The sequence below is a fragment of the Cebidichthys violaceus genome, unplaced genomic scaffold, assembly GCF_023349555.1.
Source record: "Cebidichthys violaceus isolate CVI_PGR_0920_01 unplaced genomic scaffold, fCebVio1.0.p SCAF_146, whole genome shotgun sequence".
Taxonomy (NCBI): Eukaryota; Metazoa; Chordata; class Actinopteri; order Perciformes; family Stichaeidae; genus Cebidichthys; species Cebidichthys violaceus.
Window position 1 is genome coordinate 157,501 of NW_027176314.1, and position 24,326 is coordinate 181,826.

At 42.7% G+C, this 24,326-nt stretch overlaps 2 protein-coding genes across 3 annotated transcripts in view; both read right to left on the reverse strand.

The window, feature by feature from the left end:
- The window catches only part of LOC137871550 (uncharacterized), an 8,513-nt gene extending 3,479 nt beyond the window's left edge, over nt 1-5,034 (reverse strand). The window contains exons 1-2 of the mRNA XM_068709405.1: nt 4,372-5,034; nt 3,312-3,519 (exon numbers count right to left, since the gene is read on the reverse strand). Coding sequence (XP_068565506.1) covers nt 3,312-3,519; nt 4,372-5,034 — 871 coding nt within the window. The remainder of the gene's footprint in view (nt 1-3,311; nt 3,520-4,371) is intronic.
- Nucleotides 1-23,482, reverse strand: part of LOC137871547 (cortexin-2-like) — a 37,188-nt gene extending 13,706 nt beyond the window's left edge. For both annotated transcript variants that reach the window (XM_068709402.1, XM_068709401.1), the window contains exon 1: nt 23,136-23,482. The gene's annotated coding sequence lies outside the window, so the exon portion shown is untranslated. The remainder of the gene's footprint in view (nt 1-23,135) is intronic.
- Nucleotides 23,483-24,326: the final 844 nt, after the last annotated feature.

Consider the following 24,326-nt stretch of genomic DNA (forward strand, 5'->3'; position numbering starts at 1 on the left):
TGTACACACACACCTAAACACACACCTGAACACACACACCTAAATACACACTTGAACACACACCTGAACACACACCTAAACACACACCTGTACACACACACCTAAACACACACCTGAACACACACACCTAAACACACACTTGAACACACACCTGAACACACACACACCTGAACACACACCTGAACACACACACCTGTACACACACACACACACACACACACACACACACACCTGTACACACACCTGAACACACACACACACACACACACACACACACACACACACACACACACACACACACACACACACCTGAACACACACCTAAACACACACCTGAACACACACCTGAACACACACCAATAATATATTTTTTCGTACTGTTGATTTTTTTTTGGGAGCTTTTGCACTGCGAATAAAGGCATCAACCAATCACGTTGTGAGGAACGGACGTATTCAAAGTTTATTACTCCTTTTATTACTCCTTCAACGTTGACAAGTTGTTAACCAGAATTAAAAAATGGGCGTCGTCTTCCTTTAAATCACATCATCACCAACTGAAACAAATACATGAATAAAGCTGATTATACAGATTATCATGTGACTCCTGATATAATCTTCATGTTTCAGTCGTTGTGTTTTAAGTCTGGTGAAATGTAATCACATTACTCCGAGGACTTTGCTGAGTTAAACTCTCTCCTCCCTCTTTAATATTTCACCGCCGCTCTTCTTCTTCATCTTTATTCTGTTCAGCTTCACCTCCTGAAGTTCTGCAGAAAAAGCTTAAAAAACAGCAGCTGGTATGTTTCTGTCTGGAGAGAAATTAATCTCTGAAAACTGATTATTTGAAGACTAATTGGAAGACATTTTGAGCTGATTCATCACACACACACACACACACACACACACACACACACACACACACACACAGCTGAACACACACACACACACACACACACACACACACACACACACAGCTGAACACACAGCTGAACACACACTGAACACACACCTGAGAACACACATAACCCTAACCCATAAAAACACGTCAGGTAAGAAAACATCACATTAGGAACGCAGCTAAGTTAGCTAGCCAACTAGCAAGCTAAGCTAAGCTAAGCTAACGGCCGTAGATCAGTGATCGGTTTCACACAAAAATAAATTGTTACCAGATGTAGATTGTGCAGCGATTCTGCCGTGTATACCCAGTGCTAACCCAAATATAATTACGGAGGAATAAAACAACGTGGGGCATCAGTTCTGTTCAGTGGAACTCTTCTTGTCCAAAGTAAAACTTTATTGACACATGTCAACTTCAACACCTCTTATTGGCTGTTCTCTTTGTCCATCACACAGTACCTGAATTAACCCTATAAGGTCTGCATATGACAGGTAGATAATGTATATGATTGAGAACACATTTGCTCATATATGTTAACACCCCCACTTGTTCTCACACTGTTATCTTGAATACAAACAAAAACATAAAGGTTTCTCTCCTTTGCATCATGTACATTTTTTTTTTACACACATGGTTAATCCCCAAACATAAACTTTGCAAACTTAATCAACTTAAACTTTGTTGCAGGTTTTGTCATCACATCTGCAACCATCTGGTCTGTTGGACAATAGTTCAAATTTATTCTCCCATCATTCACAGTTGACCTTATGAAATGATATTTGATGTCAACATGCTTACACCTCTGTCTTCTTACAGGGTTCTTTGCTAACGCTATTGTACCTTGGTTATCCTCATAAACCGTAGGTGGTGCGTATTGACGTCTGTCAATGCCCTCTAGTAGTTGAACTAGGTACATACACTCTTGTGTAGTTGCGGCAAGCGCCATATACTCTGCCTCACAAGTTGACAGTGCAACAGTGGGTTGCTTTTTGGATTTCCATGAAATCAAAGGACCATTTTCATTTAGGCTTACACAGAAACCTGTTGTACTACGCCTGTCAGTTACATCAGCCGCCCAATCCGCATCACTGTATGCAATGTAGCCCCAGTTTCTCATGGTCACATTTTCTGAAGCACAACTCTTTGTCAATTGTGCCTTTCAGATACCTCAGTACATGTTTTACAGTAGTCCATTGCTCTTCTGTTGGCTCAGAGAAGTACTGTGACAGTTTACTTACTACAAAGCTCAGGTCAGGTCTTGTACATGTAGTCAGATAGATTAGGCTGCCTACTGCCTCTCTGTATTTTCTGACATCACTCATCAATTCTGAATCATCAGTGTAGTTTAGTTTTTGTTCACACGGTGTTGCTCTAGGTTTACAGTCATGCATGTCAAACCTTTCAAGTATTTTCTCCACATACCTCTTCTGTGACATTGTTACACATGTATCACTCTGGTCAAAATCAATACCAAGAAAATGTTTCAGTTTACCCAAGTCTTTCATCTTGAATTTTGCTGTGAGCATCCCCTTCACAACCTTCAGTGCATTTTCATCACTGGCAGCAATGATCAAGTCATCAACCCATATTATCAGGATCACTTTCTCATTTTCTGTTTCTCTGGTATAAACACAATGATCCGCTGGATTTTGCACAAAGTCGTTTTCAATCAGATACTCGTGCAGCGTCTTGTTCCAATTTCTGCCTGATTGTTTTAGTCCATATAGTGACTTTTCTAGCTTACACACCAACTTTTCCTCTGTGCTAAATTTCACCTCATAACCTTCTGGTTGTATCATGTAAATCTCACAATCTATTGGTGCATGTAGGTAGGCAGTTTTGACATCCATCTGATGTAAAATCAGGTTTTCCTGCGCTGCTTTCTGCATCAATACCCTGATACTGGTCAGGTCAGCAGTAGGAGAAAATGTCTCCTCGTAGTCTACACCCATCTTTTGGCTGTATCCTTTGGCTACATATCGTGCCTTGTATTTGTCAGATCCATCAACATTGTTCTTAATTGCATATACCCATCTACCCCCCACTGCTTTCTTACCCTTAGGCAAGTTGGTTAGGGTAAATGTGTCATTTTCTCTCGGCGATTGCATTTCTTCATCCATCGCATTAACCCATTCTTTTGAGTTAGATGAGGTTACAGCTTCCCTGAATGTTAGGGGTACATTGCACATTAATCTGTAACAATAATCTATGTTAGTCAGTACCTGATCATCGCTCTCCCCCCCAGATACATATTCCCTTAAATAATCTGGTTTCTTCCTCACTCTAGGAGGGTATCGCCTAGGCTCATAGTTGGTTTCCTCCATCTTTTCTTGGCTATTCACCTCAGGCACAGTTACTGGAACCTGGCCCTGAGTATGTCCTGGACTCACATCAGTAATTTGTCTGGACTTGCTAGTCCTCTTCTGTATCTTAAAGTCATCGTCGTCAGGTGTCATGTCAGTTTGTGTCTGCTGCTCTGCAACTGTTTTGGTCACAAACTTCACCAATCTGTGCTTCTGTACTTTCCCTTTGTCTGGATAGTAGACCATGTAGGCTGGGCTATTCCTGTCGTACCCGACAAAGATTCCCTTCTCACACCTTGTGTCCAGTTTTCTCTTGTCCTGTTTATAGGCATAACACAATGATCCAAATTTTTGCATCCTGGAAAGGTTAGGCCGTCTTCCTGTCAGCATTATGTAGGGTGTCTGTTTTGTGCGATTGTTAAAGCATCTGTTCCTCACTACTGCTGCTGTCTGCACTGCATATGTCCATAACTCCTTTGGCAACTCGCTCTCTATTAGCATACACCTAGCCATGTCAAACAAGGTGCGCCAATTTCGTTCAGCTGTACCATTCTGGTGCGGTGAGTATGGTGCTGAGGTCTCATGTCTGATCCCATTTCTGCTGAGTAGTGCCTGGTAATTCTTTCCCATGAATTCTGCACCATTGTCAGACCTGATACGTTTAATCTTCCCATACGGGGCTGTATCAGCAAGGAACTTCTCTGTTGCGGTTACTGTGTCACTCGTATTTTTTAGAAAGTACACAAACACTGCACTGGAATAATCATCAGTGAATGATAAGGCAAACCTATACCCGTCTCTGGACTCTGGGTCTATTGGTCCCGCTACATCTGTGTGTACCAACTCTAGAGCTGCTGTGGCTCTTACATCAGGCTCCCTGTTCCTAGTTTGGATAAACTTTCCCTGAGCGCACACTTCACAATGAAGGGCAGGTCTGTCTGTTTTACCCTTGATTGTCATACCATCAACAACACTCGGTAACTTCTGAATATCATCATAATTACAGTGCCCTAAAATCTCATGCCATGTCTGCATATCAAAACACCCCTTACATTGGTCATCACGTTCATCATCTACTGTTTGTAAGTAGTATAGTCTCTTGTACTCATGAATGTGGAATTTTGTACCGTCTCTGTTTTGTAGGACGTCTTTCCCTTGCTTGAAGATTACTGTCGCTCCGCCGGCAGTAGCTGCTTTTACAGAAAAGATGTCCTGCGGGTATGAGGGGATGTACAACGCCCGTCTCAGCGTCGTCTTGTGGCGTTGACCTCTGCTGTCGATCAAGCAGACCTCCGCGTCTCCTCTGTGCTCCGCGACTCCGTTGCACCTTGTGCCATCTGCCAACTCCACGCAGTGTGTCTTGGCCTGGAACTCGTCGTCGAACTTCTTGAACTTTGCTATATCCGTGATTATGTGTGAAGTTGCCCCTGTGTCCACCATCAGACCACACTCATTGATACCACGCCCTGGCTGGATCTCCTTGTCCCGGTCGTTTATCTGGAATGCATACTCTTTGCTGCTCACCTCCTCGGAAACTTTTCGCGCGTCGTCCCGCCGCTGTTTCCGTCTGCAAGTTGCGTCCCGATGTGTGTTGCTTTTACACTGGCTACACCACTGCTTGCGTTGACAAGCTCTGGCTTTGTGTCCTCTGAGGCCACATCTGAAGCATACCACGTCTGCACTCTCGTTCCCCCGGTCATTTGCACTTGCCACAGCGGGTCTGACATTTTGTTGGTTTCGCGCCTTCATGACGTTGTCGTCGGACGCTGTTACACGCATCTTCTCGGTGTCCTCGTAGCTCCGTAGTTTAGTTTTGAATTCGGCAAAAGGCATTGCCACCTCGCTTTGCGTGACATGAATAGCAAACGGTTTAAATGATTCTGGCAGTCCCTTCAAAATCATTGCTACTAACAGCCTGTCACTCAATGTCTCACCTGCGTTTCTCAATGCTGTGATGGCGGTCTCTGCGCGTATAACGTACTCGGTCACACTCTCACTGCTCGACTTTTGAAGTGAAGTCAGTTCTGTATACAAACTAATTACACGTGGCTTCCCTTTGCCAGCATAATAGTCTCTCAGCATCTTTAGTGCTTTCCGCCCATCGTCTGCCGCTTCTCTCATTACTAGCGACAAACTTTTATCATCCAGAAACTGGATTAGCTCTGCGTATGCTTCGGCATTTTTCTTCTCGTCGTCTGCCGGTTCTTCTTCCTCATCGTCGGTAGGCTCATTTAAAATAGTATCCTTTAGCCCTTGCAACCGAAGATGGCCCAGAAATTTCGTCTCCCACAGTTCATAATTCTTTTCATCTCCATCAAAAACTAGCCGACACTAACGGCTACTCGACTTGGCGTTTCGCCTACTCATGGTGCTAGCATAGTATGCTAACTCTCACCGGACACGCGGTACGTTGCAACTTTTCTCTCGGTGGTACTTCGCTGGATAATTTGTTCTGGGTGACCCTGGGTAGCTCTGGGTAACTCTGGGTAACTCTGGGCCCATAACCTGTTACCAGATGTAGATTGTGCAGCGATTCTGGCATGTATACCCAGTGCTAACCCGAATATAATTACGGAGGAATAAAACAACGTGGGGCATCAGTTCTGTTCAGTGGAACTCTTCTTGTCCAAAGTAAAACTTTATTGACACATGTCAACTTCAACACCTCTTATTGGCTGTTCTCTTTGTCCATCACATAGTACCTGAATTAACCCTATAAGGTCTGCATATGACAGGTAGATAATGTATACGATTGAGAACACATTTGCTCATATATGTTAACATAAATGATCGTAGGACAAACAGACTTTCTTAACTTGAGACATTAACTTTTAAATGTACACACTTCATCTGTGTGATTCAAACAGCATCAAAGAACATTTGTTTACAAAGGGGGTGGGGCTCTGTGTTGTTGTTGCTTCACTTAAATATGATGAGAGTTTCACCTGGTGGACATCAGAGGAACTACAGCTGACGATACGTTCGCTGACGCCTCATTAACTTGGACGCCGACTCTGTCAGTATTACATTTTTTTTTTTCCGTTGTGTGTTGATCAATGATGCAATTATGTCAGGTGCAGCGTTGCCATGGTGACGGCTGCCAGCATCCACAGAGAGAGACCTGGGTAACCGTGGCAACCACAGCACGCACCGTGGTCAAACACACACACACACACACACACACACACACACACACACACACACACACACACACTCTAATCTCTGTTTCAACCTGTTGCCGTCTTTCTCAGAAAAACATGTCGCTGCTGCTGCAAGAGCAGTCTGACTGTGGGCGGAGAACTGACACTGTGTGTGTGTCTGTGTGTGTGTCTGTGTGTTACTCAGGTTGTGGGGACATTCATCTGATAACACACAGCCACATTGTGGGGACAAAATGCCCGTCTTCATAACATAATAATGAGCTTTTAAAGGTGAAGACTTAACGTTGAGGGAGGTTAGGATTAGAATCAGTCGTCATGGTGAAGGTAAGTCTCTTCAGGAAATGAATGCAAGTCATTGTCGTGTCCTCTGAAGGGTTCTACACATGATTGTGTGGTGTGTGTGTGTGTGTGTGTGTGTGTGTGTGTATGTGTGTGTGTGTGTGTGTGTGTGTGGACCACAGACTGAAGAAGTGGACGTAGTCGTCTCACATTTGTTTGTGGACGTTTTGAAGCCTTGAGTTCGTCATTTTGTCATTTTTTGCAACCAGTGAACAGGAAGTGACCATATCTGGACTGAGTGTAGCCCCGCCCCTAAATCATCCCCTCTTTATGGTCTGTTTGACTCTAAATGTTCCATAATGTACTAAATGAACATCATGCTGTGTTGAAGAAGACTGTAAACTAGAGATTGAGACAATAAACTCATGTTTACAATGTTTACTGAGGGAATAAATCAAGAGAGAAGTAGAGTCATTTTAGACTAGACTTCTATACAACCAGAGGAGTCGCCCCCTGGTGGACACTAGAGAGAATGCAGCTTTAACACATGACAGATGATGCATTATGTCTTTTAGTTTGGAGCATGCTGTGAGACCTCTATGATAGGTTTAGAGAAACTTGGTGGATTTGGTTGAAAACGTCTTGGTGTGAGACAGGAAGTGGACGACTGGTGTTTAAATGTTTTTGTGATTTATTTTACGTTATATAAATTATGTAGTTGTTGTTTTTCGTTTCTCTTTCAGTGGTGGATTAAGTATTCAGATCCTTTACTGCAGTAAAAGTACTAAAACCACACTGTAAAAATACTCCACTACAAGTAAAAGTCCTGCATTGAAGATGTTGCTTTAATACAAGTATGTAAGAATAATCAGTAACACTACAAGCAAAAACATAGTTTTTCATGTATTTATCATGTTATTTCTCTTCTAAAACATTTATTTTACTCCTTTGTCTATTTTCGTCTGTAGATTCTGCTAAATTCACCAACAGTTACAACTATTGATTATTTCATTGTGGATTAATCCACTGATTATTTTCTCCATTAATCAAATGTATAATATATAGTTTAATAATCAAAAACAAAACTCTCTTATTATAGTTTTCAATATGTAAACTCTTCATAAGTGATGTAGAAATATGAAGAAGACAAGACTCAAGTGAAGTACAAGTACCTGGCGTTAGCACTTGAGTAAATGTACAGTTTCATAATGTTTCTGGAGGCGGAGGAAAGAGGAAGAGGAAGAGGAGGGAGAGTGGGCGAGAGAGAGAGAGAGAGAGAGAGAGAGAGAGAGAGAGAGAGAGAGAGAAAAAACTCCAACGGTGGAAATATTAAACAGCTGTTGTACAAAAACAACTCAGTGTGACTGTTTGCAGAACAACATCTGAGGATTTAATAAAGGTTCAGTCTGTTGTTTTTAAAAATCAGGAGCAGTAAAAGTTAACAGATGTACTTTAATGTACGATACCGGATCTTCATTCAGATTTTAACGACTATTACTGGATAAAACGTTTAAAAAATAACCTGCATCGTAGTTTTTACGTGTTTGTGATTCAGTCTGAAGTGGGAAACGAGAAATGTAATTCTCCGTCTCCAGTGTGTGCTGTCGCTGTAGACTGATATTGAAACAATAAACTGAATATAAGAAGTGGACGCAGTTGTTGTGACGTTTTGGCCGCCACCATCTTGTTTCTGTGAACAGGAAGTGACCATATGTGGACTGAGGAGGAGTGACGTAGAGACGCCGTATACGTCTCTGGTAGAGAGACCTGTCAATCAGTGTGTAGCCCCGCCCCTAAAGCATCCCCTGCTTTATGGTCTGTTTGACTCTAAATGGAGCATAATGTACTAAATGAACATCATGCTGTATTGAAGAAGACTGTAAACTAGAGATTGAGACCATAAACTCATGTTTACAATGTTTACTGAGGGAATAAATCAAGAGAGAAGTAGAGTCATTTTAGACTAGACTTCTATACAACCAGAGGAGTCGCCCCCTGATGGACACTAGAGAGAATGCAGCTTTAACACATGAAGCTTTCAGAACCAGAAGTTGTCTCCTGATGGAAACACATCTGCTGCACTGAAAATAAAAAGTCTATAATATTTCGTCAATGAAAATAAGGAGATAAAACATGTTGGTATCGTCACAGTTATTGTTTAATGACGTCAAACATGTTGAGTCACAGTTTCCGTTAACGAAGAGAAGACCTCATGAGTCGGCTCGCTCTCACGTCTGATTGGCTGACGAGTTAATGGTCGATGCTGCTGCACAAACAGGAAGCGGAGACTCTGCAGCAGCTGATTCACATTCAAACAGCAGCTTGTTTCCTGAAACCGGACCGGCCTTCAGGGGCTTCAGTACCGCTTCAGGCTACACAGCCTCACTGTGTGTGTGTGTGTTTCCGCTCTGCAGGTAAAAGTTTAATTCAGGCAGCGAAGCAAGGCATCGACGCCGTCAGAGGTCGAGGGGAAAAATCCCAGAGGGAGCAGCTTCATGTTTATCTGAAATATTTAGTTTATTATAGACTAAGGAGATAAAAAGTCTTCAGTTCTAGGTTGTGAAGAGACGATGAAGATGAAAAGCCGTTTGTGAGAGACAGGAAGTGACTCTGGCTGTTGTTAGATTTCATACCTGCTCACTGATCCTCATCTCCAGCTGTGTGTTTGTTGTCATTTCACTTTTCATTTTATCTGCTTCTCCCTCAGTTTATTAACACAACAACATTAGTATAAATGCGTGTCAGCACAATCATTGTATAATAAAAATACATTTCATTTGGTGGATGCAGCCATTTAATAAAGTCCACATCCACTGGTTCATATTTTTTCACAATAAAAGCCTACTGGCAGCTCAGTTGGCATAATCCCACCTTTTCCAGGGAGACTTTTATTTTGAAACGTCTACAGGAAGTGCTGAGTTTGATTGACAGGGTAATAAATAGATGGCAAAGAAGAAATGTATGGAATTAATTAAAAGTGACTGTTGTTGCACTGATGGACATTAATATATTCAAATTAGAGTTATTTTGATAGGCAGCCATTTCTTTCTCAATTTCATACAGAATTTGGGATCATGATCATAATCTTCACTTTTATGCCAACATTAGCTGCTCTGATAAATTACTGCGTATCACCTCTTTATTTGAGAATTCACAGGATAGATGCGGTTTATTATGTGTATTAATTATGAATTGTCTCCAAACTAAAGCAGCTGTTTCCTGAATGTGTTTCTTCTTAATCTTCTAACTTTTTTATTAATTTAACAACCGAGCAGCTTCTCTGTGATTCGTGAAAGACGTTTGACTGAATCATTAATGGTCTCCTCCGGCGTTTCTTAGCTATTGAGAAGCAGCCAGTGGGGGGGGGGGTCCGCAGAGTCCTGCTGGAGGCCCCCGATCAGGTTTCAGGTAAGACCTGGTTCCCCTTTCAAAAGAACATGTCGTCATACAATCACCAGTATGTTCTGTTTGGAGGACGACGGCAAATCAAAGCCTTTCCAGTCCTTTAGGTCTAAATATCTTATATTACAGCTGTGCTTCCTGCTGGAGTGCCCTGAAGCAAGACGCTGATCTGGGATTCAACCTGCAGCCTTCAGAGGAGACGGACACTAAACGTCTGGATTATTCAGGACATCAGTACTCTTAATACTGTAAGAGAGTACCGACTGTGAGAGACAACTACAGACTACTACTGACTACTACTATCATGACAGACTACTACTGACTACAACTACTACTGACGACAACATATTGCTACAGACTACTACTATCATGACAGACTACTACAGACTACTACTGACTGCTACTGTCATGACAGACTACTACAGACTACTACTGACTACTACTGTCATGACAGACTACTACTGACTACAACTACTACTGACGACAACATATTGCTACAGACTACTACTATCATGACAGACTACTACAGACTACTACTGACTACTACTGTCATGACAGACTACAACTACTACTGACGGCAACATATTGCTACAGACTACTACAGACTACTACTATCATGACAGGCTACTACAGACTACTACTACTACTACTTCTATCTTGACAGACTACTACAGACTACTACTACTATGACAGACTACTACTGACTGCTGCAGACTACTACTTTCATAACAAACTACTACTGACTGCTACAGACGACTACTGACTACTACTACTACAGACTACTACTATCATGATAGACTACTACTGACTGCTACAGACTATTACTATCATGACAGACTACTACTGACTGCTACAGACTATTACTATCATGACAGACTACTACAGACTACTACTATCATGACAGACTGCTACTGACTACTACTATCATGACAGACTACTACTGATTGCTACAGACTACTACTATCATGACAGACTACTACTGACTGCTACTATCATGACAGACTATTACTCACTGCTACAAACTACTACTATCACAACAGACTACTATTGACTGCTACAGACTACTACTACTACTGACTACTACTATCATGACTGACTACTACTGACTACTACTATCATGACAGACTACTACTGACTACTACTATCATGACAGACTACTACTACTACTACTACTACTACTGACTACTACGATCATGACAGACTACTACTATCATGACAGACTACTACTGACTACTACTATCATGACAGACTACTACTATCATGACAGACTGCTACTGACTACTACTATCATGACAGACTACTACTGATTGCTACAGACTACTACTATCATGACAGACTACTACTGACTGCTACTATCATGACAGACTATTACTCACTGCTACAAACTACTACTATCACAACAGACTACTATTGACTGCTACAGACTACTACTACTACTGACTACTACTATCATGACTGACTACTACTGACTACTACTATCATGACAGACTACTACTATCATGACAGACTACTACTGACTACTACTATCATGACAGACTACTACTATCATGACAGACTGCTACTGACTACTACTATCATGACAGACTACTACTGATTGCTACAGACTACTACTATCACAACAGACTACTATTGACTGCTACAGACTACTACTACTACTGACTACTACTATCATGACAGACTACTACTGACTACTACTATCATGACAGACTACTACTATCATGACAGACTACTACTGACTACTACTATCATGACAGACTACTACTGACTACTACTATCATGACAGACTACTACTGACTACAACTATCATGACAGACTACTACTATCATGACAGACTACTACTGACTACTACTATCATGACAGACTACTACTACTACTACTACTACTACTGACTACTACGATCATGACAGACTACTACTATCATGACAGACTACTACTGATTGCTACAGACTACTACTATCATGACAGACTACTACTGACTGCTACTATCATGACAGACTATTACTCACTGCTACAAACTACTACTATCACAACAGACTACTATTGACTGCTACAGACTACTACTACTACTGACTACTACTATCATGACTGACTACTACTGACTACTACTATCATGACAGACTACTACTATCATGACAGACTACTACTGACTACTACTATCATGACAGACTACTACTGACTACAACTATCATGACAGACTACTACTATCATGACAGACTACTACTGACTACTACTATCATGACAGACTACTACTACTACTACTACTACTACTGACTACTACGATCATGACAGACTACTACTATCATGACAGACTACTACTGACTACAACTATCATGACAGACTACTACTATCATGACAGACTACTACTGACTACAACTATCATGACAGACTACTACTATCATGACAGACTACTACTGACTACTACTATCATGACAGACTACTACTATCATGACAGACTACTACTGACTACTACTATCATGACAGACTACTACTATCATGACAGACTGCTACTGACTACTACTATCATGACAGACTACTACTGATTGCTACAGACTACTACTATCACAACAGACTACTATTGACTGCTACAGACTACTACTACTACTGACTACTACTATCATGACAGACTACTACTGACTACTACTATCATGACAGACTACTACTATCATGACAGACTACTACTGACTACTACTATCATGACAGACTACTACTGACTACTACTATCATGACAGACTACTACTGACTACAACTATCATGACAGACTACTACTATCATGACAGACTACTACTGACTACTACTATCATGACAGACTACTACTGACTACAACTATCATGACAGACTACTACTACTATCATGACAGACTACTACTGACTACTACTACAGACAGCAACAGACTGCTATGACTGACAAATAACAATGAAAAGAAACTGATGTTCTCACACAGCAGGGAGGTGTGTGTGAGAGTGTGTGAGAGTGTGCGTGTGAGTGAGTGTGTGTCCTGCGTCTTTCATGCAAGACAGAAGTCAATTAGGAGATGATGTAGTTTTCCACAGAGTCTCCAGTTTGGATTTGACAGCAGAGAGATGACGACGTTTTATTCATTCATGCAATCAATTTACTGCTTCACACACACACACACACACACACACACACACACACACACACACACACACACACACACACACACACACACACACACACACACACTTTATGTCTCCCCAGATTGCAACTGAAAACAGATGAAAGAACATTATGATTTGTTCACATTAATTCACATTTTAAACGGTTGAGAGAGAGATGCATGCTGGGTAAGGAAACGTATCATGATTTATTTAAGGAAGGGTTCTAGTTTTACCATGAATGTCTATTCTTCACGTTTGGGAACAGAACAATATAAATACATATTTACAGACTTCCACCATTGAACTTATTATTGTCCAATAACATAGATATAGGTCCACAACGTCAAATACCGACGTCTGTTAAGACCAGACGGAAACCTCTGGTTCTTTATGTGAAGCCAAAGCTTCATGTGTTAAAGCTGCATTCTCTCTAGTGTCCACCAGGGGGCGACTCCTCTGGTTGTATAGAAGTCTAGTCTAAAATGACTCTACTTCTCTCTTGATTTATTCCCTCAGTAAACATTGTAAACATGAGTTTATGGTCTCAATCTCTAGTTTACAGTCTTCTTCAATACAGCATGATGTTCATTTAGTATATTATGCTCCATTTACAAACACCGCTGTTTGAGTTCCACGTGACAGCAAGTCAATGTTGAGTTATTTTAAAGTAAATTCAAGCGGCCGATTGAAGACAGAAAAGTAGCTCTTTAGCGATGACAAGCTGACTTTCTAAGATGAACTCACTTGTGATGGCGAGGAGCCGACAGAAGAGGTCGTAAACGAACGTTGTCACAGGAGCACGTATAGAAGTGACGTTACGCACTTTCATCACTTATTTCTGTTCCAACAGTCAGTTGCTGGATGTGTACTGTACTGTGTACAGTACACACTGTATGTACCTACTGACCATTGTTTCCTTTCTACAGGTGCATAGTTGTTCTGCAGTGAGCTGAGGACTCTAGAATATTTTTATATCTTCACATTGTATATTTATAACACTATATATCACCGTATTGTACTTTGTGGCATTTTATTACTGTAGTATTTCCAAAGGGAACTTCCAATGAGTGTGTGGTACTTAGTACATTTGAAGTGACCTTACTGTACTGTTATGAATTTAATCTGTACTGTAGTACTCCTACAGGGAGTTATATTAAAACGTATAGCGATCATTTTTATGTAGTAATGTTGTTAAACTTACATATTTTATTAGTAGAATAAAGTCTCACATTTTAATCTCTGTCTGGTGTGATGAGAAACTGATATTTTCAGAATAAAGTGCAAAATCTCTCTCTCTCACACACACACACACACACACACACACACACACACACACACACACACACACACACACACACACACACACACACACACACACACTCTCCTTAAATTCTGACTTCAGCTCTCCTTCACTTCAATAGAAATACGCCTTTAATGCAGTAAAAGTACTAATAATACACTGTACAAATGTTACAGTAAAGGTTTTTCTGGAGGACACATTGTGACGTTTCTTTTGTTCAAATCTGTTGATTTTATTTATTTGTTAATAAATTATATTTTCTCATTTGTAGTCTCAAGTAGTTTTGGGAATCGGTTCATGTGATCTGGTGCTTCATGAGTCATCTGTCAAACAGATTGTAGCTCAGCGTGTGTGTGTGTGTGTGTGTGTGTGTGTGTGTGTGTGTGTGTGTGTGTGTGTGTGTGTGTGTGTGTGTGTGATGAAGCTCCATCATCATGTTACATAACTGTTGACCACCATTAACCCCTTGTTACTGTCAAACATAATTCATCCTATGTGTGTGTGTCCGTCCAGCCGGCGCCCGGTGAGTCTCGTCAGACTGATCAATTACAGTCAGAGATCAGAAGAGATGACCACAGATCAATAACCATTAGAGTGTGTGTGTGTGTGTGTGTGTGTGTGTGTGTGTGTGTGTGTGTGTGTGTGTGTGTGTGTGTGTGTGTGTGTGTGTCTCTACAGTTTGGTAGAAAATAAATGATCCTGAATGAAGTATTTTTATTTCTGTCTCGTCTGAGCAGCGAGTGGAACATTATCAGAGGAAGAGAAGAAGAAAGGTCACTTCCTCCTCCAGTGTATTTTGAGGAGCTGCTTTAAAGTCTTTGTGAGTATTATATGTGTGTATTTGTATACTTTAGCAGTTAGTTTCTCCTCATGAAACACGTATTTGCAGCATCATGACTTCAGAAGGTCTCTCATCCAGCGGAGTGTTCACTGAATCTGTCTAGATATATCTATTTCAAATATACAAAGTTATAAAGTTCATCTTCATTAAATCGAGGTCCGTTCTCACCGCGTCTACCGGCTTCAAAACAGGAAGTCCGTGGTGAAGCAGTAAAGCCCGCCTCTTGCTCCATTTTGATTGGCTGCCTGGGTCGAGTGTGACATTGACGAGCTTCGTCAACAGCGGAGGCTCAGAAGGTTTGGATGAGAGGATGCAGCTTTAACACATGAACCGGAGGTCGCCTCCTGATGAGGACGCACACTTCCTCACAGGATGCTCCAAAATAAGGTCAACGATGTTTCCCGACATCCACCGATCACCTTCTAGACGACCGGGTTAGAACAGAGAACCCACCTCGGTCTGCCTGAGGAAGTCCCAAACAAAAAGGTCACCAACCTCCCAACACGTAGACCAGAACCCCAACCCTCCTCACGAGGTTGGACCCACGTTCATTACGAGTGACGGAACATCCCGACAGCGGACACATCGATCCGAACCGCAGACAGCAGCGCTGTACGCGCTCTAACGAGGGCTTGTTGCCCGACAGCTCGTCAATAAGTCATCTCAGCAGGCCGGCGGTGGAGAGAGAGAGAGAGAGAGACGATGTCAAACCGAATGTTTGGACGTTCTGCTCTGCTTCAAAGTGTGATCGGCTCCTGTCTGCCGATCGATGGACAGACGAGTATCGCTGGATCAGTGAGACACTGGAGGAACGTTAACATGAAGACTCTGACAACTCCTGCAGATTCATGGACTGAAAACATGTTTCATATCTGTATGTTGGGATTCTACCGATTAATCTGTGCTGAAATGAACAATATTTAAATATTCATAGAGTTTATATGTAGCGGAGGGAAGAGATGTTCTTTGAAAAACGTTTAGTTTATTGAACTTAAAAAAAATAAAGATTTAATTGTAATTAAAAGTGTAAGAAGTATTTTAAAACATTTTAATTTAAATAATTTGTATCTTCTTTAAAGACGGGATGAAATAAGAAGATAAGATAAAGACGCTCTAACGTTTCTTTAATTTGGAGCTTCTGATTGGACAATTCCCAGAATGCTTTGCAATATGCAACATGGCAGAAAATAGGAAACCACACAATAAATATATACATACCAGTTCCAGGTACCCGGCGGGCTGAGCTGCTGTCCACACACACACACACACACACACACACACACACACACACACACACACACACACACACACACACACACACACACACACACACACACACACACACACACACACACACACACACACACACACACACACACACACACACACACACACACACACACACACACACACACGATGTGTGACAATAACCGTTGCCTTATGAATGTGTAGCTGGATCGTGATAATGACAATTATTTTCTGCATATGAAGCTTGAAAAGTTAAGCAGCAGCAGTAGGTGCAGCTGGTGGACCAATCTCCCACTCAATGGCTTCTCTTTGTGCTGCTGAATAATAGTGTTGATTTCATCTTCTTCATGAACCTTCTGAACAGTCAAAGTTTCACTGAATTTATGTCACATGACCGAAGGTCTCAGAATGTCAGGGTTTTGGGAAGAACTGGTCAGATGGACCCAAGCGCAGAAGGACTGGCTGATGATGATTTAACAACACGAAAAAATGTCCAAAGCAAAACTGGTAGAACACAAAAGTCCAAGAAAACGTGTAACAACAATCCAAGACAGAAAACAAGGTACGGGCAAAACACCAAACGGAAGAAGGATCTCAAAAAACAAGCACGAGGGAGACATGTTTGACACAACCAATGTACCATGGAGGAGCAGACCATGGAGGAGCAGACCATGGAGGAACATACAATGGAGGAGCAGACCATGGAGGAACGTACCATGGAGGAGCAGACCATGGAGGAATGTACCATGGAGGAGCAGACCATGGAGGAACGCACCATGGAGGAACATACCATGGAGGAGCAGACCATGGAGGAGCAGACCATGGAGGAACGTACCATGGAGGAGCAGACCATGGAGGAATGTACCATGGAGGAGCAGACCATGGAGGAACGCACCATGGAGGAGCAGACCATGGAGGAACGCACCATGGAGGAACATACCATGGAGGAGCAGACCATGGAGGAACATACCATGGAGGAGCAGACCATGGAGGAACGTACCATGGAGGAGCAGACCATGGAGGAATGTACCATGGAGGAGCAGACCATGGAGGGACGTACCATGGAGGAGCAGACCATGGAGGAACGCACCATGGAGGAACATACCATGGAGGAGCAGACCATGGAGGAGCAGACCATGGAGGAACATACCATGGAGGAGCAGACCATGGAGGAACGTACCATGGAGGAGCAGACCATGGAGGAACGTACCATGGAGGAGCAGACCATGGAGGAACACACCATGGAGGAGCAGACCATGGAGGAACACACCATGGAGGAGCAGACCATGTAACACAACAGAGCAGGTAACACAGAGACAGTGACACACAGGGTTTAAATACACCTGGAGCTGCAGGTGATGAGACACAGCAGGGTTCAATTAAGGGCGGGGCAAACAATCACAGAGGCGGGAAAACAGACAAGGACAGGAAGTGAAGTGAACACGGGACACAAGAGGCAGGGAACTTCAAAATAAAACAGAAGAAACACCTAAACAAAACCCCAAACCGTGACATGGATGAATCAATCATGATGTCATAGTTTCATGAGGAGTTCACACTTTAATGTTTTAACACAGTCTGGTTAAAGTGAACGTTTCATTAGAGGAGACATTTATAATGACAACATGAAGAATGAAATGTTTTTGATGATATATTGTTTTAAGCTTCGTTTCGTTTTTTGTTTTCTGACGGAAGCATTCGTCACATACGATGCGTTCAAGGACCGTCTGAAAGATTTATACACTGTCGATAATGACGCTGTTCACATCTTCTGGCTTTTACAAACGTAGTTTTGTAACTGTTTGAAAACAAAAGCTCTTTTTAAGGGTTAATACATTCATTTGACATATTAAGTCGTGTCGTCCACATATCGGCCGACATCATAGCTAGTTCTGCTTTCTTATTTTACTTTCTCTTTTGAACACACCGCCTGGTCTCTAGTGAGTGAAATGAATTGAAGTAAAGACAACAATGGAAGCAGAAAGTCTGATGAGAGGACGGACATTTCTCTTAATGATTGATGACGTGTCTCCTGGTACAGATTTAAACCCCCACCCTGAACTCTGAGTCAAAGGGCAAAGGAAGGAAGGAAGCTGTGAGACCTTCATGTGTTTCTAATGAACGTCGGTTATTCCAGCTGTTGTTGAACACGGTTCCTCTGTGTTCTCTCTCTCCACGCTTCACTTCCCTTTATTTCACCGCTCTGATTACTTTCTGTGTCTCGTCTCCCTGTTGATGAAATCTGTCCGAATGACACGAGGAAGTGTTTGACTGTCTCCTCCTCTCCTCCCTCCTCCCTCCTCTCTCCTCCTCTCCTCCTCCCTCCTCTCTGCTCCCTCCTTTCTCCTCCCTTCTCTCTCCTCTCCTCCTCCCTCCTCTCTCCTCTCCTCCCTCCTCCCTCCTCCTCTCCTCCCTCCTCAATCCTCCCTCCTCCCTTCTCTCCTACTCGCCTCCTCCCTCCTCTCCTCCTCCCTCCTCTTTGTCGTCCAGTCTGCTGCTTCATCTCCTCCTCTCCTCCTCCCTTCTCTCTCCTCTCCTCCTCTCCTCCTCCCTCCTCTTTGTCGTCCAGTCTGCTGCTTCATCTCCTCCTCTCCTCCTCTCCTCCTCCCTCCTGTCTCCTCCCTCCTCTCCTCCTCTCTCCTCCCTCCTTTCTCCTCCCTTCTCTCCTCCTCCCTCCTCTCTCCTCCCTCCTTTCTCCTCCTTTCTCTCTCCTCTCCTCCTCCCTCCTGCCTCCTCTCTCCTCCTCCCTCCTCCCTTCTCTCTCCTCTCCTCCTCCCTCCTCCCTCCTCTCTCCTCCTCCCTCCTCTCCTCCTCCCTCCTCTCTCCTCCTCTCCTTCTCCCTCCTCTCTCCTCCCTTCTCTCTCCTCTCCTCCTCCCTCCTCTCTCCTTCTCCCTCCTCCCTCCTCTCTCCTCCCTTCTCTCTCCTCTCCTCCTCCCTCCTGTCTCCTCCCTCCTCTCCTCCTCTCTCCTCCCTCCTTTCTCCTCCCTTCTCTCTCCTCTCCTCCTCCCTCCTCCCTCCTTTCTCCTCCTTTCTCTCTCCTCTCCTCCTCCCTCCTGCCTCCTCTCTCCTCCCCTCCTTTCCTCCTCCCTCCTCTCTCCTCCTCCCTCCTCTCTCCTCTCCTCCTCCCTCCTCTCTCCTCCTCTCCTTCTCTCTCCTCTCCTCCTCCCTCCTCTCTCCTCCCTTCTCTCTCCTCTCCTCCTCCCTCCTCCTCTCCTACTCCCTCCTCTCTCCTCCCTCCTTTCTCCTCCCTTCTCTCTCCTCTCCTCCTCCCTCCTCCCTCCTCTCTCCTCCTCCCTGCTCCCCTCCTCCCTCCTCCCTCCTCTCTACTCCCTTCTCTCTCCTCTCCTCCCTTCTGTCTACTCTCCTCCTCCCTCCTCCCTCCTCCCCTCCTCCTCTCCTCCTCTCTCCTCCCTCCTCTTTCCTCTCTCCTCCCTCCTCTTTGTCGTCCAGTCTGCTGCTTCACCTCCTCGGTTTACGTTATGAAGGAGTCAGTTTATGTGTCCTTTAACTCTCTGGATGTGTTGCTTATGAATATATATAATGATAATGTTCATAAATAAATGATTTAATACGTTTGTATTGTGATCTTTAATTAACCCATCAGTGGTGGAAGAAGATCCGTGACTCAAGTACAAGAAACAAAACCACAGTTACAAGTAAATGAAAAGTAATAGAGTACAAAAGTAATCACATCAATATCAGAAGACAATCTCCGGACAAAAACAAAGAGATTTAGATTTTTAGAATGACGTTGTCTTTTTGTTTTGAATCACTTTCATGTAAAGACGTAATCACAGGTCTGTCTCTGTCTGTCTGCCTCCATTCGTTTCTCCCGTTGATGGACAGAAGTCTAAATATAAAGGCAGTTGAAACACTACAGATATAAATACTCTGACAGTCTCAGGTTCGTACTGAGCACGTGCAGACCGCCTCGGGGCTGTTTTTGGATGAAACGTGTCAACAGATTTAGAGTCGCAGCGGCTCTCCTCCTGCTTACAGTTCGTTTTAACACCTTCACCTCTGAAGGTGTGAAGAAGTAAACATGTGTTTCTCCTTCCTCGTATGATCTGAATATCTGACTTCTGGTCTGTTTAATATCTGGACCAGCTGATGAAACCTCAACACGAGGAGTCGTCTCTCCTTTATCTCTCTCTGCTGCTTTCAAGGAATATTCTCTTTCTTTGCAGCAGTGAGACCAGAAGATGGATATCATTCAGGACACGGTTAGCTTAGCTTAGCATAAGGATGCAGGGGGAAACAGCTAGCCCGGCTCTGTCCAACGATGTCCAGTGAAGAAGAGTTTCACTTGTTTCAGTCTGAACCAGTCTGAAGTGGTGAACATACATATTACATCTGAAACATGAGGCTAAAGAAACACTCACTAATTAACACTAGAGTGACTTCATTGAGTCTCACAACGCTGGTGGACAATGAGTAGTTCAAGCTCAGAACTCGCCAGCAAAAACACAAATTGTCCCTTAAATGTCAAAGGGACAATTTGTGTTTTTTTAATGGCGAGATGTGAAGATTCAAAGAATTACTGACTCATTTTGCATCTTTGAGGTTGTTTTCAGTCTCTTTGTGGTTGTTTTGCATTTATGTGAGGTTGTTATGGGTATCTGTGTAGTTATGTGTGTCTTAGAGGTTGTTATGCATCTGTTTGTGGTTGTTTTGCGCATCTTTCAGGTCCTTATTTGTCCCTGTTTTTATTTGTCTCTATGAGGTCGTTATGAGTCTCTTTGTGGTCATTTTGAGTGTATTTGTGGTTGTTATGAGTCTGTTATTGGTCTTTTTGCATCTCTTTGTGGTTATTATGTGTCTTTTTGTGGTTGACATGAGTTTCTTTATGGTCTTTTGGGGTATCTTTGTGGTTGTTTTATATCTTTGTGGTTGTTTTATGTCTTTGTGGTTGTTTTGAGTCTTTGTAGTTGTTTTATATCTTTGTGGTTGTTTTATGTCTTTGTGGTCATTTTGAGTCTTTGTGGTCGTTTTATGTCTTTGTGGTTGTTTTATATCTTTGTGGTTGTTTTATATCTTTGTGGTTGTTTTATGTCTTTGTGGTCAATTTGAGTCTTTGTGGTCGTTTTATGTCTTTGTGGTCGTTTTATATCTTTGTGGTTGTTTTATGTCTTTGTGGTTGTTTTATGTCTTTGTGGTCGTTTTGAGTCTTTGTGGTCGTTTTATGTCTTTGTGGTCGTTTTATGTCTTTGTGGTCGTTCTATGGCTTTGTGGTCGTTTTATATCTTTGTGGTCGTTTTATGTCTTTGTGGTCGTTTTATGTCTTTGTGGTCGTTTTATGTCTTTGTGGTCGTTTTATGTCTTTGTGGTCGTTTTATGTATTTGTGGTTGTTTTATGTCTTTGTGGTCATTTTGATTCTTTGTGGTTGTTTTATGTCTTTGTGGTTGTTTTATGTCTTTGTGGTCGTTTTGAGTCTTTGTGGTCGTTTTATGTCTTTGTGGTTGTTTTATATCTTTGTGGTTGTTTTATGTCTTTGTGGTCATTTTATGTCTTTGTGGTCGTTTTATGTCTTTGTGGTCGTTTTATATCTTTGTGGTCGTTTTATGTCTTTGTGGTCGTTTTATATCTTTGTGGTCATTTTATGTCTTTGTGGTCGTTTTATGTCTTTGTGGTCGTTTTATGTATTTGTGGTTGTTTTATGTCTTTGTGGTCGTTTTGATTCTTTGTGGTCGTTTTATGTCTTTGTGGTTGTTTTATGTCTTTGTGGTCGTTTTATGTCTTTGTGGTTGTTTTATATCTTTGTGGTTGTTTTATGTCTTTGTGGTCGTTTTGAGTCTTTGTGGTCGTTTTATGTCTTTGTGGTCGTTTTATGTCTTTGTGGTCGTTTTATGGCTTTGTGGTCGTTTTATGTCTTTGTGGTCGTTTTATGTCTTTGTGGTCGTTTTATATCTTTGTGGTTGTTTTATGTCTTTGTGGTCATTTTATATCTTTGTGGTTGTTTTATGTCTTTGTGGTCGTTTTATGTCTTTGTGGTCGTTTTATGGCTTTGTGGTCGTTTTATGTCTTTGTGGTCGTTTTATGTCTTTGTGGTCGTTTTATATCTTTGTGGTTGTTTTATGTCTTTGTGGTCATTTTATATCTTTGTGGTTGTTTTATGTCTTTGTGGTCGTTTTATGTATTTGTGGTTGTTTTATGTCTTTGTGGTCGTTTTGATTCTTTGTGGTTGTTTTATGTCTTTGTGGTCGTTTTGCGATGTACTGAGGTCTGAGGCACTTCTCTACGTGATTCTCTCGATGTTTCTCAGATCATCAGACTGGATCTCTGCATTTGTTTTAATGACACTAAATCTAAAAAAAAAGTATTGTTCCTTCAGCTGTAGCACATGAACTGCTCTTCACGACACCAAAATATGAAATTACATTTCTCAGATAGTATTTATGCAGAGACTAAACCAGAAAAGCATCACAGTTTCCTGCGTGTTCACCGGCTCGAGACGCCATCACACATTCAAAGGTCTACGACACAACGCTCCACCATGAACCGCCTCAGCCTGGACCCTCAGGACTCCCGACAGGATTCAGGTAAAACACACCAACTGGAATTAAAAGGGAAGTTGGGACTCACCCTGCAGCAGCAGCAGCAGCGACAGCAGCAGCAGCAGCGACAGCAGCAGCGGCGGCTTCGGTCTCGTTGGCGGTGTCGGGGTCACCGCCTGCACTCCAACACAGCCGAGCGCTGAAGCAACACTTTCCAGGGAGAACAAGTTGTCAGCATCCTCTCATCCTCTCACCCTCTCATCCTCTCGTTTCCTCTCCAGAGGTGGGCAGCAGAAGCAGGAGACTCCAGCTATGATTGGACGCTTTGTGTTTTATTTCTTCGGGGTTTTATTTTGGCGAGAACACGTCTTCCTCTGCTGCTCTGCTCGCGCCGCGCCTTCTCTCCGCTCTGCCTTCCACAACGACTGCGAGGATGCTGGCTGTGTCTCGTCGCCCGTGGCAACCAGTTGCTATAGCGATGGACCCGAGCTCATTGGGAGACGGAGGTTGATGATGGAGACGTGGGGGGGGGGGGGGGGACTTACAGAGGGACGGACAGGAACCCAGTTTGTTTACATGGAAGTTTACTAAAGAACGGATCAGCTGGTGTGTGTGTGTGTGTGAGTGAGTGTGTATGTGTGTGTGTGTGTGAGTGAGTGAGTGTGTATGTGTGTGTGTGAGTAAGTGTGTATGTGTGTGTGTGTGTGTGTGTGTGTGTGTGTGTGAGTGAGTGAGTGTGTATGTGTGTGTGTGTGTGTGTGTGAGTGAGTGTGTATGTGTGTGTGTGAGTGAGTGAGTGAGTGTGTATGTGTGTGTGTGTGTGAGTGAGTGAGTGTGTATGAGTGAGTGAGTGAGTGTGTATGTGTGTGTGTGTGAGTGAGTGAGTGAGTGTGTATGTGTGTGTGTGAGTGAGTGAGTGAGTGAGTGTGTATGTGTGTGTATGTGTGTCTGTGTTAACATACTTCTCAGGTCTTTTTCTTTTTTTACACCTTGAGCAGTTTTTAGGTTGTTTTGCTCGTATCTTGTTTTTAAAGCACAAAACCTGCAATACAGTAGTAGTACTTTAAAATACAAATATTACAGTATTCATGGACGAATTACGAGACAACAGGCCCACATGAGAGAAAGACACCAAATCATTACAAACCATAGAGTCTTTGTGGCCATTTCATGTCTCTTTGTGGTTGTTTTTAGTCTCTTTGTGGTTGTTTTTATGTCTCTTTGTGGTTGTTTTTAGTCTCTTTGTGGTTGTTTTTATGTGTCTTTGTGGTTGTTTTTA